A 14,149-nucleotide genomic window follows, 5' to 3' on the forward strand; every position below is an offset into this window, starting at 1 on the left:
ACTTTTGTGTATCATAATATCACCCTACCCCATCCCAACCAACCCCCGAAAAACCAAGAGCAAACCCTCTCTTGTTTAATCCCACCCTCTGTCACCTATAGATTTACAGTAGATGTTGTGTAGGGAGGGAGTGAGGCAAAGTTTACAGGAGGCTAAAGACTGAGAGATCTAGAAGTCTAACAATTGGGTGGAGAAGAAACCTGTGAAGCCCAAATACAGGCTTTACTACCCTCCATAATGATCAAATAAAGCTACCGTTAGAGAATGATGGATGGCCTTTTAGCTAGAGAGAAAAGCCATTGCCAGTTAGAAGAAGACGAGAGTCTGGTACGCTTCATGAATGGAATGGTGCTAAAGCTAGAACAGCCCAACACCGCAGGCACCCATGCAGTAAATTAACACAGCTGACAGAATTCATACACAGGCACACGCCCTTTCTTTTCATTCCATTTCATACCGTTGATCTAGAACTTACAGTATGATTTGACAATAATGTGTACTCACCTATGATTCGTGATGTGATGTAGGCAATGTCCAGCTCTCCTTTTGTGTACCTGCGACAGAAATAATATTTTCTCAATTCATAGAATATGAATAATTCAGATTCTTAAACGTATATGACGCTGCATTGTCTAGATCACTGAGATTTGTCTACAGTTTTTTTAAGACGTGATTGTTTTTGTCTAATTTGTATTTGAATGATCCACACACATTGTAGCAAGCTGCTGAAGTGAACATACACAGACAGGGCTCTGTGGGTGGGGGGGATCCTTTGGGCCTGTAGCCTAGTCGTCTCGCTGGTATAAAGGATTTGGAGACAGGCGCAGGAATACACAATAGGATTTTTTTTTTAATACACCCAAAACAAACACGTATACAAAAACACAGGGCTGTACCTAAATAAAAGAGTGAGAATAAACCTGGTTGAACGACACGGGGCGATACCTGTTAATACACAATATATAAAGCACGCAGCATAACAGCTGCACCATCGCATTGGTACTCACATGACCAACGGACATGGGAACAATAATCGACCGGACACTGGTAAATCAAGGCCAACTGTGCTATTTTGTTTGTTTTTTCGCATTGTTTGTAACTTATTTTGAACATAATGTTACTGCAACTGTAACTTATGACCGAAATATCAGAACAGCGATTACCAACCTTGAATTGGACAAATCATTTTTCTTTAATGAGTTGGACGGGAAGGATATGCTCCAAACACCAAAACAGGTCCCCTCTCCTCGTCATTCGCTGGAGAAAGAAACAGAGATTTCGCGGAAAAAGATCGGGGTGCCTTGGGAGCATCAGGCGACGAGTGGCTAATCTGCCTTTGCCATCCATACTGCTAGCTAACGTTCAATCGCTGGAAAATAAATGGGACGAAGTGAAAGTACGTATATCCTACCATCAGGCCATTAAAAACTGTAATATCTTATGTTTCACCGAGTCATGGCAGAACGACAACATTAATAACATACAGCTGGTGGGTTATACACTGTATCGGCAGGACAGAACAACATCCTCTGGTAAGACACGAGGCAGGGGGCAATGCATATTTCTAAACAACAGTTGGTGCACAATTAGATATTGTGCACCAAAAATCTTTTGATTTTTCTCACCTGAGGTAGAGTATCTCATGATAAGCTGTAGACCACACTATCTACCTAGAGTTTTCATCTGCATTTTACGTAGCTGTCTGCATACCACCACAGACCAATGCTGGCACCACACTCACACTCACACTCACACTACACTCACACCACACTCACACACTCAATGAGCTGTATACCGCCATGCATGTTAAATGTGAAACCAGAGGGGAAAAAAACTCTAGACCAACTTTACTTCACACACAGAGACATGTACAAAGCTCTCCCTCGCCCTCCCTCGACCTCCATTTGGCTAATCTGACCATAATTATATCCTCCTGATTCCTGCTTACAAGCAAAAATGTAAGCAGGAAGCAAAAGTGGCACGGACTATAAAAAATGTATCAGATGAAGCAGATGCTAAACTACAGAACTGTTTTGTTAGCACAGACTGGAATATTTTCTGGGATTTTTCCGATAGCATTGAGGAGTACACCACATCAGTCACTGGCTTCATCAATAAGTGTATCGATGACGTCGTCCCCACAGTGACTGTACGCACATACCCCAACCAGAAGCCATGGATTACAGGCAAAATTCACACTGAGTTAAAGGGTAGAGCTGCCGCTTTCAAGGAGCAGGACTCTAACCCGGAAGCTTTTAAGATTCCGCTATGCCCTCCGACGAACCATCAAACAGGCAAAGCGTCAATACAGGACTAAGATCAAATAGTACTACACCGGCTCCAACGCTCGTCGGATGTGGCAAGGCTTTCAAACTATTTCAGACTACAAAGGGAAGCACAGCCAAGAGCTGCCTAGTGACACGGGTCTACCAGACAAGCTGAATAACTTCTTTGCTCGCTTCAAGGCAAGTAACACTGAAACATGCATGAGAGCATCAGCTGCTCTGGATGACTGTGTGATCACGCTCTCCACAGCCGATGTGAGTAAGACCTTTAGACAGGTCAACATTCACAAGGCCGCAGGGCCAGACGGATTACCAGGATGTGTACTCTGAGCATGCGCTGACCAACTGGCAAGTGTCTTCACTGACATTTTCAACCTCTTCCTGTCTGAGTCTGTAATACCAACATGTTTCAAGCAGACCACCATAATCCCTGTGCCCAAGAACACTAAGGTAACCTGCCTAAATGTCTACTTACCCAAAGCAATAACGTCTGTAGCCATGAAATGCTTTGAAAGGCTGGTCATGGCTCACATCAACACAATTATCCCAGAAACCCTAGACCCACTCCAATTTGCATACCGCCCTAACAGATCCACAGATGATACAATCTCTATTGCACTCTATATTGCCCTTCCCCACCTGGACAAAAGGAACACCTATGTGAGAATGCTATTCATTGACTACAGCTCAGAGTTCAGCACCATAGTGCCCTCAAAGCTCATCACTAAGCTAAGGATCCTGGGACTAAACACCTCCCTCTGCAACTGGATCCTGGACATCTTGACGGGACACCCCCAGGTGGTAAGGGTAGGTAACAACACATCTGCCACGCTGATCCTCAACACGGGGGCCCCTCAGGGGTGCATGCTCAGTCCTCTCCTGTACTCCCTGTTCACTCATGACTGCACGGCCAGGCATGACTCCAACACCATTATTAAGTTTGCCGATGGCACAAAAGTGATAGGCCTGATCACCGACAACGATGAGACAGCCTATAGGGAGGAGGTCAGAGACCTGACCGTGTGGTGCAAGAACAGCAACCTCTCCCTCAATGTGATCAAGACAGAGGAGATGATTGTGGACTACAGGAAAAGGAGGACCCATTCTCATTGACAGGACCATAGTGGAGCAGGTTGAGAGCTTCAAGTTCCTTGGCGTCCACATCACCAACAAACTAAGGATCCAAGCACACCAAGACAGTCATGAAGAGGGCACGACAAAACCTAATCCCCCTAAGGAGACTGAAAAGATTTGGCATGGGCCTTCAGATCATCAGAACGTTTTGCAGCTGCACCTTCGAGAGCATCCTGACAGGTTGCATCACTGCCTGGTATGGCAATAGCTCGGCCTCCGACTGCAATGCACTACAGAGGGTAGTGCGTACGGCCCAGTACATCACTAGGGCCAAGCTTCCTACCATCCAGGACCTCTATACCAGGCGGTGTCAGAGGAAGGCCCTAAAAATTGTCAAAGACTCCAGCCACCCTAGTCATAGACTGTTCTCTCTGCTACCGCACGGCAAGCGGAACCGGAGCACCAAGTCAAGGTCCAAGAGGCTTCTAAACAGCTTCTACCCCCAAGCCATAAGACTCCTGAACATCTAATCAAATGGCTACCCAGACTATTTGCATTGCTCTCCCCTCCCTCTTCTACACTGTTGCTACTCTCTGTTATTATCTATGCATAGTCACTTTAATAACCTACATGTACATATTACCTCAATTACCTCGACACCAGCACATTGACTCTGTACCTGTACCCCCTGTATATAGCCCTGCTATTTTTATTTACTTCTGCTCTTTAGCTATTTGTTATTCTTATCTCTTACTTTTTTAACGTATTTTCTTAAAACTGCATTGTTGGTTAAGGGCTGTTGTATTCGGCACATGTGACAAAAACAATTTCATTTGATTTGTAAACGTATATCCACTGTTCTAGGCCAATGGTCTGTTTGTGAAGTACTGAGGTGGATGAGAGCCATATGGCCCTGAGGGCTTCCCATCCTGGCCCTGCATGGTTATGCAACAGCCCAGCCACATGGGTAACCTGAGGGAGGGATGAGAGGAGGAGAGGAGGAGAGGGAAGAGGGGGAGAGAGGCTGGGAGGAGGGGAGGTGGGGACAGGAGGAAGCATCAAGTGGGAAATACTCATAATGAGGTAATTGGACCAGCAGCAGTGTTCTATTTTGATACAAATCAAATCAAATCAAATTTTATTTGTCACATACACATGGTTAGCAGATGTTAATGCGAGTGTAGCGAAATGCTTGTGCTTCTAGTTCCGACAATGCAGTAATAACCAACAAGTAATCTAACTAACAATTCCAAAACTACTGTCTTATACACAGTGTAAGGGGATAAAGAATATGTACATAAGGATATATGAATGAGTGATGGTACAGAGCAGCATAGGCAAGATACAGTAGATGGTATCGAGTACAGTATATACATATGAGATGAGTATGTAAACAAAGTGGCATAGTTAAAGTGGCTAGTGATACATGTACTACATAAGGATGCAGTAGATGATATAGAGTACAGTATATACGTATGCATATGAGATGAATAATGTAGGGTATGTAACATTATATTAGGTAGCATTGTTTAAAGTGGCTAGTGATATATTTTACATCATTTCCCATCAATTCCCATTGTTAAAGTGGCTGGAGTTGAGTCAGTGTCAGTGTCAGTGTGTTGGAAGCAGCCACTCAATGTTAGTGGTGGCTGTTTAACAGTCTGATGGCCTTGAGATAGAAGCTGTTTTTCAGTCTCTCGGTCCCAGCTTTGATGCACCTGTACTGACCTCGCCTTCTGGATGATAGCGGGGTGAACAGGCAGTGGCTCGGGTGGTTGATGTCCTTGATGATCTTTATGGCCTTCCTGTAACATCGGGTGGTGTAGGTGTCCTGGAGGGCAGGTAGTTTGCCCCCGGTGATGCGTTGTGTAGACCTCACTACCCTCTGGAGAGCCTTACGGTTGTGGGCGGAGCAGTTGCCGTACCAGGCGGTGATACAGCCCGCCAGGATGCTCTCGATTGTGAATCTGTAGAAGTTTGTGAGTGCTTTTGGTGACAAGCCGAATTTCTTCAGCCTCCTGAGGTTGAAGAGGCGCTGCTGCGCCTTCTTCACGATGCTGTCTGTGTGAGTGGACCAATTCAGTTTGTCTGTGATGTGTATGCCGAGGAACTTAAAACTTGCTACCCTCTCCACTACTGTTCCATCGATGTGGATAGGGAGGTGTTCCCTCTGCTGTTTCCTGAAGTCCACAATCATCTCCTTAGTTTTGTTGACGTTGAGTGTGAGGTTATTTTCCTGACACCACACTCCGAGGGCCCTCACCTCCTCCCTGTAGGCCGTCTCGTCATTGTTGGTAATCAAGCCTACCACTGTTGTGTCGTCCGCAAACTTGATGATTGAGTTGGAGGCGTGCGTGGCCACGCAGTCGTGGGTGAACAGGGAGTACAGGAGAGGGCTCAGAACGCACCCTTGTGGGGCCCCAGTGTTGAGGATCAGCGGGGTGGACATGTTGTTGCCTACCCTCACCACCTGGGGGCGGCCCGTCAGGAAGTCCAGTACCCAGTTGCACAGGGCGGGGTCGAGACCCAGGGTCTCGAGCTTGATGACGAGCTTGGAGGGTACTATGGTGTTGAATGCTGAGCTGTAGTCGATGAACAGCATTCTCACATACGTATTCCTCTTGTCCAGATGGGTTAGGGCAGTGTGCAGTGTGGTTGAGATTGCATCGTCTGTGGACCTATTTGGGCGGTAAGCAAATTGGAGTGGGTCTAGGGTGTCAGGTAGGGTGGAGGTGATATGGTCCTTGACTAGTCTCTCAAAGCACTTCATGATGACGGAAGTGAGTGCTACGGGGCGGTAGTCGTTTAGCTCAGTTACCTTAGCTTTCTTGGGAACAGGAACAATGGTGGCCCTCTTGAAGCATGTGGGAACTGCAGACTGGTATAGGGATTGATTGAATATGTCCATAAACACACCGGCCAGCTGGTCAGCGCATGCTCTGAGGGCGCGGCTGGGGATGCCGTCTGGGCCTGCAGCCTTGCGAGGGTTAACAGGTTTAAATGTCTTTACTCACCTCGGCTGCAGTGAAGGAGAGTCCGCATGTTTTCGTTGCAGGCCGTGTCAGTGGCACTGTATTGTCCTCAAAGCGGGCAAAAAAGTTATTTAGTCTGCCTGGGAGCAAGACATCCTGGTCCGTGACTGGGCTGGATTTCTTCTTGTAGTCCGTGATTGACTGTAGACCCTGCCACATGCCTCTTGTGTCTGAGCCGTTGAATTGAGATTCTACTTTGTCTCTGTACTGACGCTTAGCTTGTTTGATAGCCTTGCGGAGGGAATAGCTGCACTGTTTGTATTCGGTCATGTTACCAGTCACCTTGCCCTGATTAAAAGCAGTGGTTTGCGCTTTCAGTTTCACGCGAATGCTGCCATCAATCCACGGTTTCTGGTTTGGGAATGTTTTAATCGTTGCTATGGGAACAACATCTTCAACGCACATTCTAATGAACTCGCACACCGAATCAGCGTATTCGTCAATATTGTTATCTGACGCAATACGAAACATCTCCCAGTCCACGTGATGGAAGCAGTCTTGGAGTGTGGAGTCAGCTTGGTCGGACCAGCGTTGGACAGACCTCAGCGTGGGAGCCTCTTTTTAGTTTCTGTCTGTAGGCAGGGATCAACAAAATGTAGTCGTGGTCAGCTTTTCCGAAAGGAGGGCGGGGCAGGGGCTTATATGCGTCGCGGAAGTTAGAGTAACAATGATCCAAGGTTTTTCCACCCCTGGTTGCGCAATCGATATGCTGATAAAATTTAGGTAGTCTTGTTTTCAGATTAGCCTTGTTAAAATCCCCAGCTACAATGAATGCAGCCTCCGGATAAATGGATTCCAGTTTGCAAAGAGTCAAATAAAGTTCGTTCAGAGCCATCGATGTGTCTGCTTGGGAGGGGATATATACGGCTGTGATTATAATCGAAGAGAATTCTCTTGGTAGATAATGCGGTCTACATTTGATTGTGAGGAATTCTAAATCAGGTGAACAGAAGGATTTGAGTTCCTGTATGTTTCTTTCATCACACCATGTCTCGTTAGCCATAAGGCATACGCCCCCGCCCCTCTTCTTACCAGAAAGATTTTGTTTCTGTTGGCGCGATGCGTGGAGAAACCCGCCTGGCTGCACCGCCTCCGATAGCGTCTCTCCAGTGAGCCATGTTTCCGTGAAGCAAAGAACGTTACAGTCTCTGATGTCCCTCTGGAATGCTACCCTTGCTCGGATTTCATCAACCTTGTTGTCAAGAGACTGGACATTGGCGAGAAGAATGCTAGGGAGTGGTGCACGATGTGCCCGTCTCCGGAGTCTGACCAGAAGACCGCCTCGTTTCCCTCTTTTTCGGAGTCGTCTTTTTGGGTCGCTGCATGGGAACCATTCTGTTGTCCTGTTTGAAAGGCAGAACACAGGATCCGCGTCGCGAAAAACATATTCTTGGTCGTACTGATGGTGAGTTGACGCTGATCTCATATTCAGTAGTTCTTCTCGACTGTATGTAATGAAACCTAAGATGACCTGGGGTACTAATGTAAGAAATAACACGTAAAAAAACAAAACACTGCATAGTTTCCTAGGAACGCGAAGCGAGGCGGCCATCTCTGTCGGCGCCGGAAGTAGCCGACACAGTGTTGTGTTGTGCTGTCCTGCAGCATGAACAGTGTTAGACTATCTAAATCAAATCAAATCAAATTTATTTATATAGCCCTTCGTACATCAGCTGATATCTCAAAGTGCTGTACAGAAACCCAGCCTAAAACCCCAAACAGCAAGCAATGCAGGTGTAGAAGCACGGTGGCTAGGAAAAACTCCCTAGAAAGGCCAAAACCTAGGAAGAAACCTAGAGAGGAACCAGGCTATGTGGGGTGGCCAGTCCTCTTCTGGCTGTGCCGGGTGGAGATTATAACAGAACATGGCCAAGATGTTCAAATGTTCATAAATGACCAGCATGGTCGAATAATAATAAGGCAGAACAGTTGAAACTGGAGCAGCAGCACAGTCAGGTGGAAGTTGAAACTGGAGCAGCAGCATGGCCAGGTGGACTGGGGACAGCAAGGAGTCATCATGTCAGGTAGTCCTGGGGCATGGTCCTAGGGCTCAGGTCAGTTGAAACTGGAACAGCAGCATGGCCAGGTAGCGCTGGCTAGCGCTAGCTCTGCTAACTGTGGCTGCTGCATAGCCCTTCCTGGCTAGCGCAAGCTCTGCTAACTGAGGCTGCTGCATAGGCCTTTCTGGCTAGCGCTAGCTCTGCTAACTGTGGCTGCTACAAGTCTAGCTATAGTGCTGGCTCTGCTAACTGTTAACTGTGGCAGGTACAAGTCCAGTTATAGTGTTAGCTGTACTAAGTGAACTGTGGCTGCTGCTGTCTGGTCATAGCGTTAGCTCTGCTAACTATGGCTGCAAGACTGCAGAGCCAGCCCAGGTTATTTTGAGCAGGATAAGCAGGTGTCATTTTGCATTGCGTGAGGCCAGCAGTGTTGTAGCATGCAGATTAGAAGCTTCTGACCTATTCTGGCTACATGCTGGAGCGTGTACAGCCTGCCTCCCCTTGAGATGCCGATAAGAATCGCTACAGTAGGCTTGCTAGTATCTTATTGGTGTGGGGAGAGGTAGGCTAGGCTAATATTTGACATATTTTATTGTTTTTAAGGGTTTTGGATCCCCCAAAAAAATACTTTTAAAGTTTTTGATAACTTGTTGATAGATGAACTGAAATATCTGGTGGTGTTCCACAGAAATGCAGGATTGATTATGGCAAGTCCGTTTCTATTTGGCTAGCTAGCAAGATTTAAATGATGCAGCAACACCAGCTTAACAGCGTTGGCTTTTTAGCACCCTGCCCCAGTTCCTAGAGGGACAGCGGTGTGAGGGGATGCAGAGGCTCATTGGACCATTGTTGAGGTGTGGTGGTCTTACTGGGGCTTTTACAGTCGCTGAAGCATCACCCAGGTGGGTACTACATTTCAGGACTGGACGATCCAGCCTACCCATGAAGGAGGAGCTGTGATTATCGAAGACGACAAGGTGCCCGTTGAGGGGCTCTGTGGCCTGTCTGTCAGATGTCTCGAGCTCCCTGCCTGGCTGTACCACCTACTCTCCCTCTTCATGATACTACTACTGAACTGCTTATCATCTAACGATGTGGAAGACCAATATTGCCAGATCCCTATATTTGTTTTGTTAAATTGTTTTTGGCTTATTTTGTTTTTAAAGCAACTTTGAGATTCTACTTGTAACGAAAAGCACTATTTAAAATAAATATATTATTATTATTATTAGAGGGTAGGAGAGGGTGGTATACACACCCACACCCACACACAAACAGGTGTATAGGCTACTGTAGGCATATATTCTATACCCTGCTATATATACACAAAAACACAAAACATTAATTAGGCCAGGCAAGCTACAGCTACCCTTGGCTGTATTACATTAGAGACATTGGAGCCATGCTCTAACAGTTAAAGCTCACACGCTCAGCAGTGTGACGGCAGCACAGCTGTGGCGTTTCCCGCCATTTCCTGTGGTTACTGTGACACGTTGCAGTAACCACAGATAGGGTTTGTCTGTAAATAGAAGGCTCTGATAGAGAGGAATAGGTCATCATAACTTATGAGTCGTGTTTTTAGAGAGAGAGAGAAAATGGGAGAGAGAAGAGAGGGAGAATATAGAGGGGAGAAAGAGGGGGAGGAAATGAGAGAGAGCGAGAGAGAATGGGAGATAGAGAATATAGAGGGGAGGGAGAGGGGGTAGGGAATGAGAGAGACAGCGATAGAGAGAACAAACACCATTATAAATACAACTAAATGTTTATTTTTCCTTTTGTACTTGAACTAATTGCACATCATTACAACACTGTATATAGACATTTGAAATGTCTTTTGGAAATTTTGTGAGTGTAATGTTTACTGTACATTTTTTTGTGTTTATTTCACTTTAGTTTATTATCTATTTCACTTGATTTGGCAATGTAAACATGTTTCCCATGCCAATAAAGCCCCTTAAATTGAAATTTAATTGAGAGAGAGAGAATATAGAGGGGAGAGAGGGGGGATGAGAGAGAGAGAGAATGGGAGTGGGCCAAGGACACACTGCCTTTCAGACCAATACAACACAGAAAACCTGAACAGAACACAGCACTGCAGAGTCTGTCTGTCACAACTGCATGCGTTCTAAGGAAGACAGCTTGCACACAGCTGATTGAATGGTATCTCATTTGACCATGAATCAAGTAACTGACTTTGTTTCAACAAATTCCACTGAATCTTGGATTATATCAGATGTACACATGTAGCCTCCATGGCTTTGAAATAGCTAGCTGTAGTGTAAGCTATAGATAGGGACTAACTATATCTGTAGTACACACAGGCCACACCTGCTCTACTATACAAATGGCAGGTCAACAGTAACTAGCAGTAATACACAGTACCAAACTGACAGTGGTGTACACATGGCCTGTTTTTTTCTAGGTGAAATGAATCCCTGTGTATCAGCATTGCTCTAGGTACAATAAACCGCTATCAATTATTCACACAGGAGAGGAGAGAGAAAAGGAGAAGAGAGAAAAGGAGAGGAGAGATGAACAGAAAATGGAGGAGAGGAGGAAAGGATAGAAAAGACAAATAGGGGAGAGAATAAACAAGCTGAGAGGAGTGAAGTTGAGATCCAAGGAGAAGAGGGGACATAACAGGAAGGGAAAGGAAAGGAGAAGGGAAGAGACGAGACTAGGCAAAAGATAACCGTATTAGCAGCAAATTGTGATCGACCCGCTGAATCAATATACCCCGGCTCTGCCCTGTCCCTGCTCCGTAACTGACACCGTTTCAATGTGGTCCAGAGAGATGGCAGAGATTCTGTGTGTGCGCGTGTGTGGCAGGGTTAAAGGCAGAGTGTGTGGACAAGGAGGCATGAGTCTCGAGAGGCCTGCTCACTGTCCGACAGTACAGAGGCTCCTTTGTGTGGCCAGTGCAGACGCCTACGCAGAAAGAATGTCATCTCTCTCAGGACCCAGCGGTGCCAGACTCGGTAGCCCCCCCCCATTATCCGTCATCCCTCCTCACACTTCCCACTGTTCCTCCAGGCCTCTCCATCCATTCATCTGCTTTCCTTCCCGCACATCCCCTTTAGGAAAAATCTATCCAGCCTTTTTTATTAGCTATCTATTTTACTCATATTTTATCTCCATATACAGGTACAATTCAAATAATAACTCTGTCTCTCACCAATAGTATTAAGTGTTTTCCCATTGTGCTGTGGTGTACAGCCATAGAGATTTATCTAAGTGTCAGAGCTCTCCAACCCTGTTCCTGGAGAGCTAGTGTCTTGTCGGTTTTCGCTCCTAGCCTAATTTAGCCCACCTTATTCTTATAATTAGCTGATTGATAAACTGAATCAGGTTAGTTACAACTGGGTTTGGAGCGAAAACCTACAGGAGGTTAGCTCTCCAGGAACCGGGTGGGAGAGCCTTGGTCTGAAACCATGTGGTATCAGCCCAGTCATAACTACCCCATTCCATATTTCACAGGTCAGGAAACCACGGCAACCACAGAGGACAGGTAAACATCTCAACTGGATGACAACTGACACTCCTCCCTTCACACTACCATGTTAGCTCCCAGCAGGCACGTAGAGGCCTTTTCTCAATTCGATTTGCTTAACTCCTGTGTCCTCTCTCCGTCCTCTCTCACCTCCGTTTGAAAAAGGACAAAGGTAATCGAGGAGAGGCGGCGAGGTGAGGGAACGTGGATGAAAATGTGCTTGTATGAAATGAGACTCTCCTTCTCCACTCACGCGTCCTCAGGCAAATTCCACTTACAGTGGTGGATCGCAAAATAAATATGTAAAGTGTTAAAAACAAATTAAGTTGGCTATGCTAGACATTTTATAGATAAAACGATAAGTTTCATGTCGTTTTTAAACGTGTGCATGCTTCTCTCCTCCGACAAAACAAAAGCTGACTCAAAGTGGGTGTGGCAGATTTCAAAATGCTTCCGCGAAGGACTCAGATAGGATACACATGACTATCCTCGATGAAAGGTGGCTATCGAGGAGGGGAGGACACTCTTCCGTTCGTCCACTAATGAATTGACATCTCCTCGACTACTTGAGGAGAGAGCAAAGGCCTGAGATCTCTGCTAGGCCCAGCCTGAGCGCTCCTTATCGGGGAAGGCATAGAGTCGTTCACCTCTAGGCTAGCCTGGGAACCAGAACTGGGTCAGAGTTGGGTGGGAGGAAAAGACTGTGAAATTTCTAGCCCAAAACAACTAGATATCATGGCATGGAGGCTAGCCACATGTCACCGCACCCCAGCCAGGGAGCTTCAACATGGGGGACAGGCACATCATATCTCCCATGCCAGATCCACCCATAAGAAAAAAAAGATTGCAGTCGGAGTGCAGTATAACTGCAGTATGCTGCAAATACTGCGTTCACATTTTTTTTACTGCAGTAATTTGGCAGAGTAACTGCAGTTACAGTGCAATATAACTGCAGTATACCGTAGTTATTCTGCAACTACTGCGTCCAAAATACTACAGTTGCTGCAATTTTTGTAAGGGCAGAGATGGGTGGTGTAACAGGTTAAGGAAGTTAAGGCTCAGGAAATCTAATCATAATTTATTTAAAGTGTATTTCACTAGGTCTCAACACACTTAACAGAAAAAGTTTGAATTAAAAGAGAATAAAAATTCAAATGAGTCAGGGGTAAAGGGATTGGGGGTGATTTTCGGGACTTACGTGGCCACCTGGTGCATGACTTTAGTGGAGGTGTCTTTGAGTGTGTCCTTCAGGTTATCTTTGAAGTTGCTGAAGAACTTGCCGGCTCCGCCTTTCACCATATCCAGCAGCCCTCCGCCATAGTTGGCATCCATATCTGGAGATGGAGGACCTTTACAATTAAGAATGACGAGAAACACACACTGAGGATGCAGACAAAGACAGACAGACATGTAGACGCATGTAGAGACACAGTATATGGAGCACAGAACAGACAAACAAATATACCTAACAACATGTGTGTCTTTCATCCCCAATGGCCCGACAAACAGAAACAACATCCAACATATAATATAGGGCTGTCCCCGACTAAAATAAATCTTGGTTGCCCAGTCTGTTCTTTCGACCAATCGATCGGTTGACATTTTAAAACGTGTATTTTTCCATATATATACACACAAACACATCCTACTGTATTGTGTTAATCAAATCAACTAGATGCACTGCGCTTGTCTGATGCTTTAAGCGCACTGTTTGATTAAATAACTAAGACACACAAATGACTAGAGGGAGTCCGACCGCAATGTATTTGGTTGTGCCAGGTCGGGCTCAGACTTGCTACGCTGTGACAGCGAGTGACTGAGTGACTAGCACCCGTTGTCTCTCTCTCCTCCCTGCTGCAGCGACCACCACAGAACTTCAACAGTGTGTATCGCGCTGTCCGTGTCGATGCAGCTGCAACATAATTACAGCCATTTCTGACTGAAACGTTCCGTTACCGAATTCCCTCGAAAGTTTAAGAAAAATATTCCCTCTTCCCTTAACCCTTGCTCTCGTCACGTGACACATATATGCATCGCATGTACTTATTTTAGAATAAGGATAAAGAAGTTGACAAGATGGGGTCAGCCCTAATATAACAAACACACTAATTGGACCGATAAACTGTTCGAAAGAGAGGGAGATGCAGTCAACTCTGGTACTGTGCTAGTTCAAGAGAAAGCCCTCCTCTTGGACTTTACCCAAGTCCTATATCTGATTCAGCAGCCTGGTCTAAACACACTCCTCCCTTCCCCACCCCATCCATCTGT

General features: G+C 45.9%; 1 protein-coding gene across 5 annotated transcripts in view; it reads right to left on the minus strand.

The window, feature by feature from the left end:
* Positions 1 to 14,149, minus strand: part of LOC112250636 (DnaJ (Hsp40) homolog, subfamily C, member 6) — a 64,107-nt gene that overhangs the window by 31,612 nt on the left and 18,346 nt on the right. For 4 of the 5 annotated variants that reach the window (XM_042321293.1, XM_042321288.1, XM_042321290.1 and 1 more), the window contains 2 exons: positions 13,080 to 13,230; positions 505 to 554 (listed from right to left, as the gene is read on the minus strand). In XM_042321293.1, coding sequence (XP_042177227.1) covers positions 505 to 554; positions 13,080 to 13,230 — 201 coding nt within the window. The remainder of the gene's footprint in view (positions 1 to 504; positions 555 to 13,079; positions 13,231 to 14,149) is intronic. The other variant, XM_042321285.1, reaches the window with a different exon arrangement.

This window comes from Oncorhynchus tshawytscha, linkage group LG01 (assembly GCF_018296145.1).
Source record: "Oncorhynchus tshawytscha isolate Ot180627B linkage group LG01, Otsh_v2.0, whole genome shotgun sequence".
NCBI classification, from domain to species: Eukaryota; Metazoa; Chordata; class Actinopteri; order Salmoniformes; family Salmonidae; genus Oncorhynchus; species Oncorhynchus tshawytscha.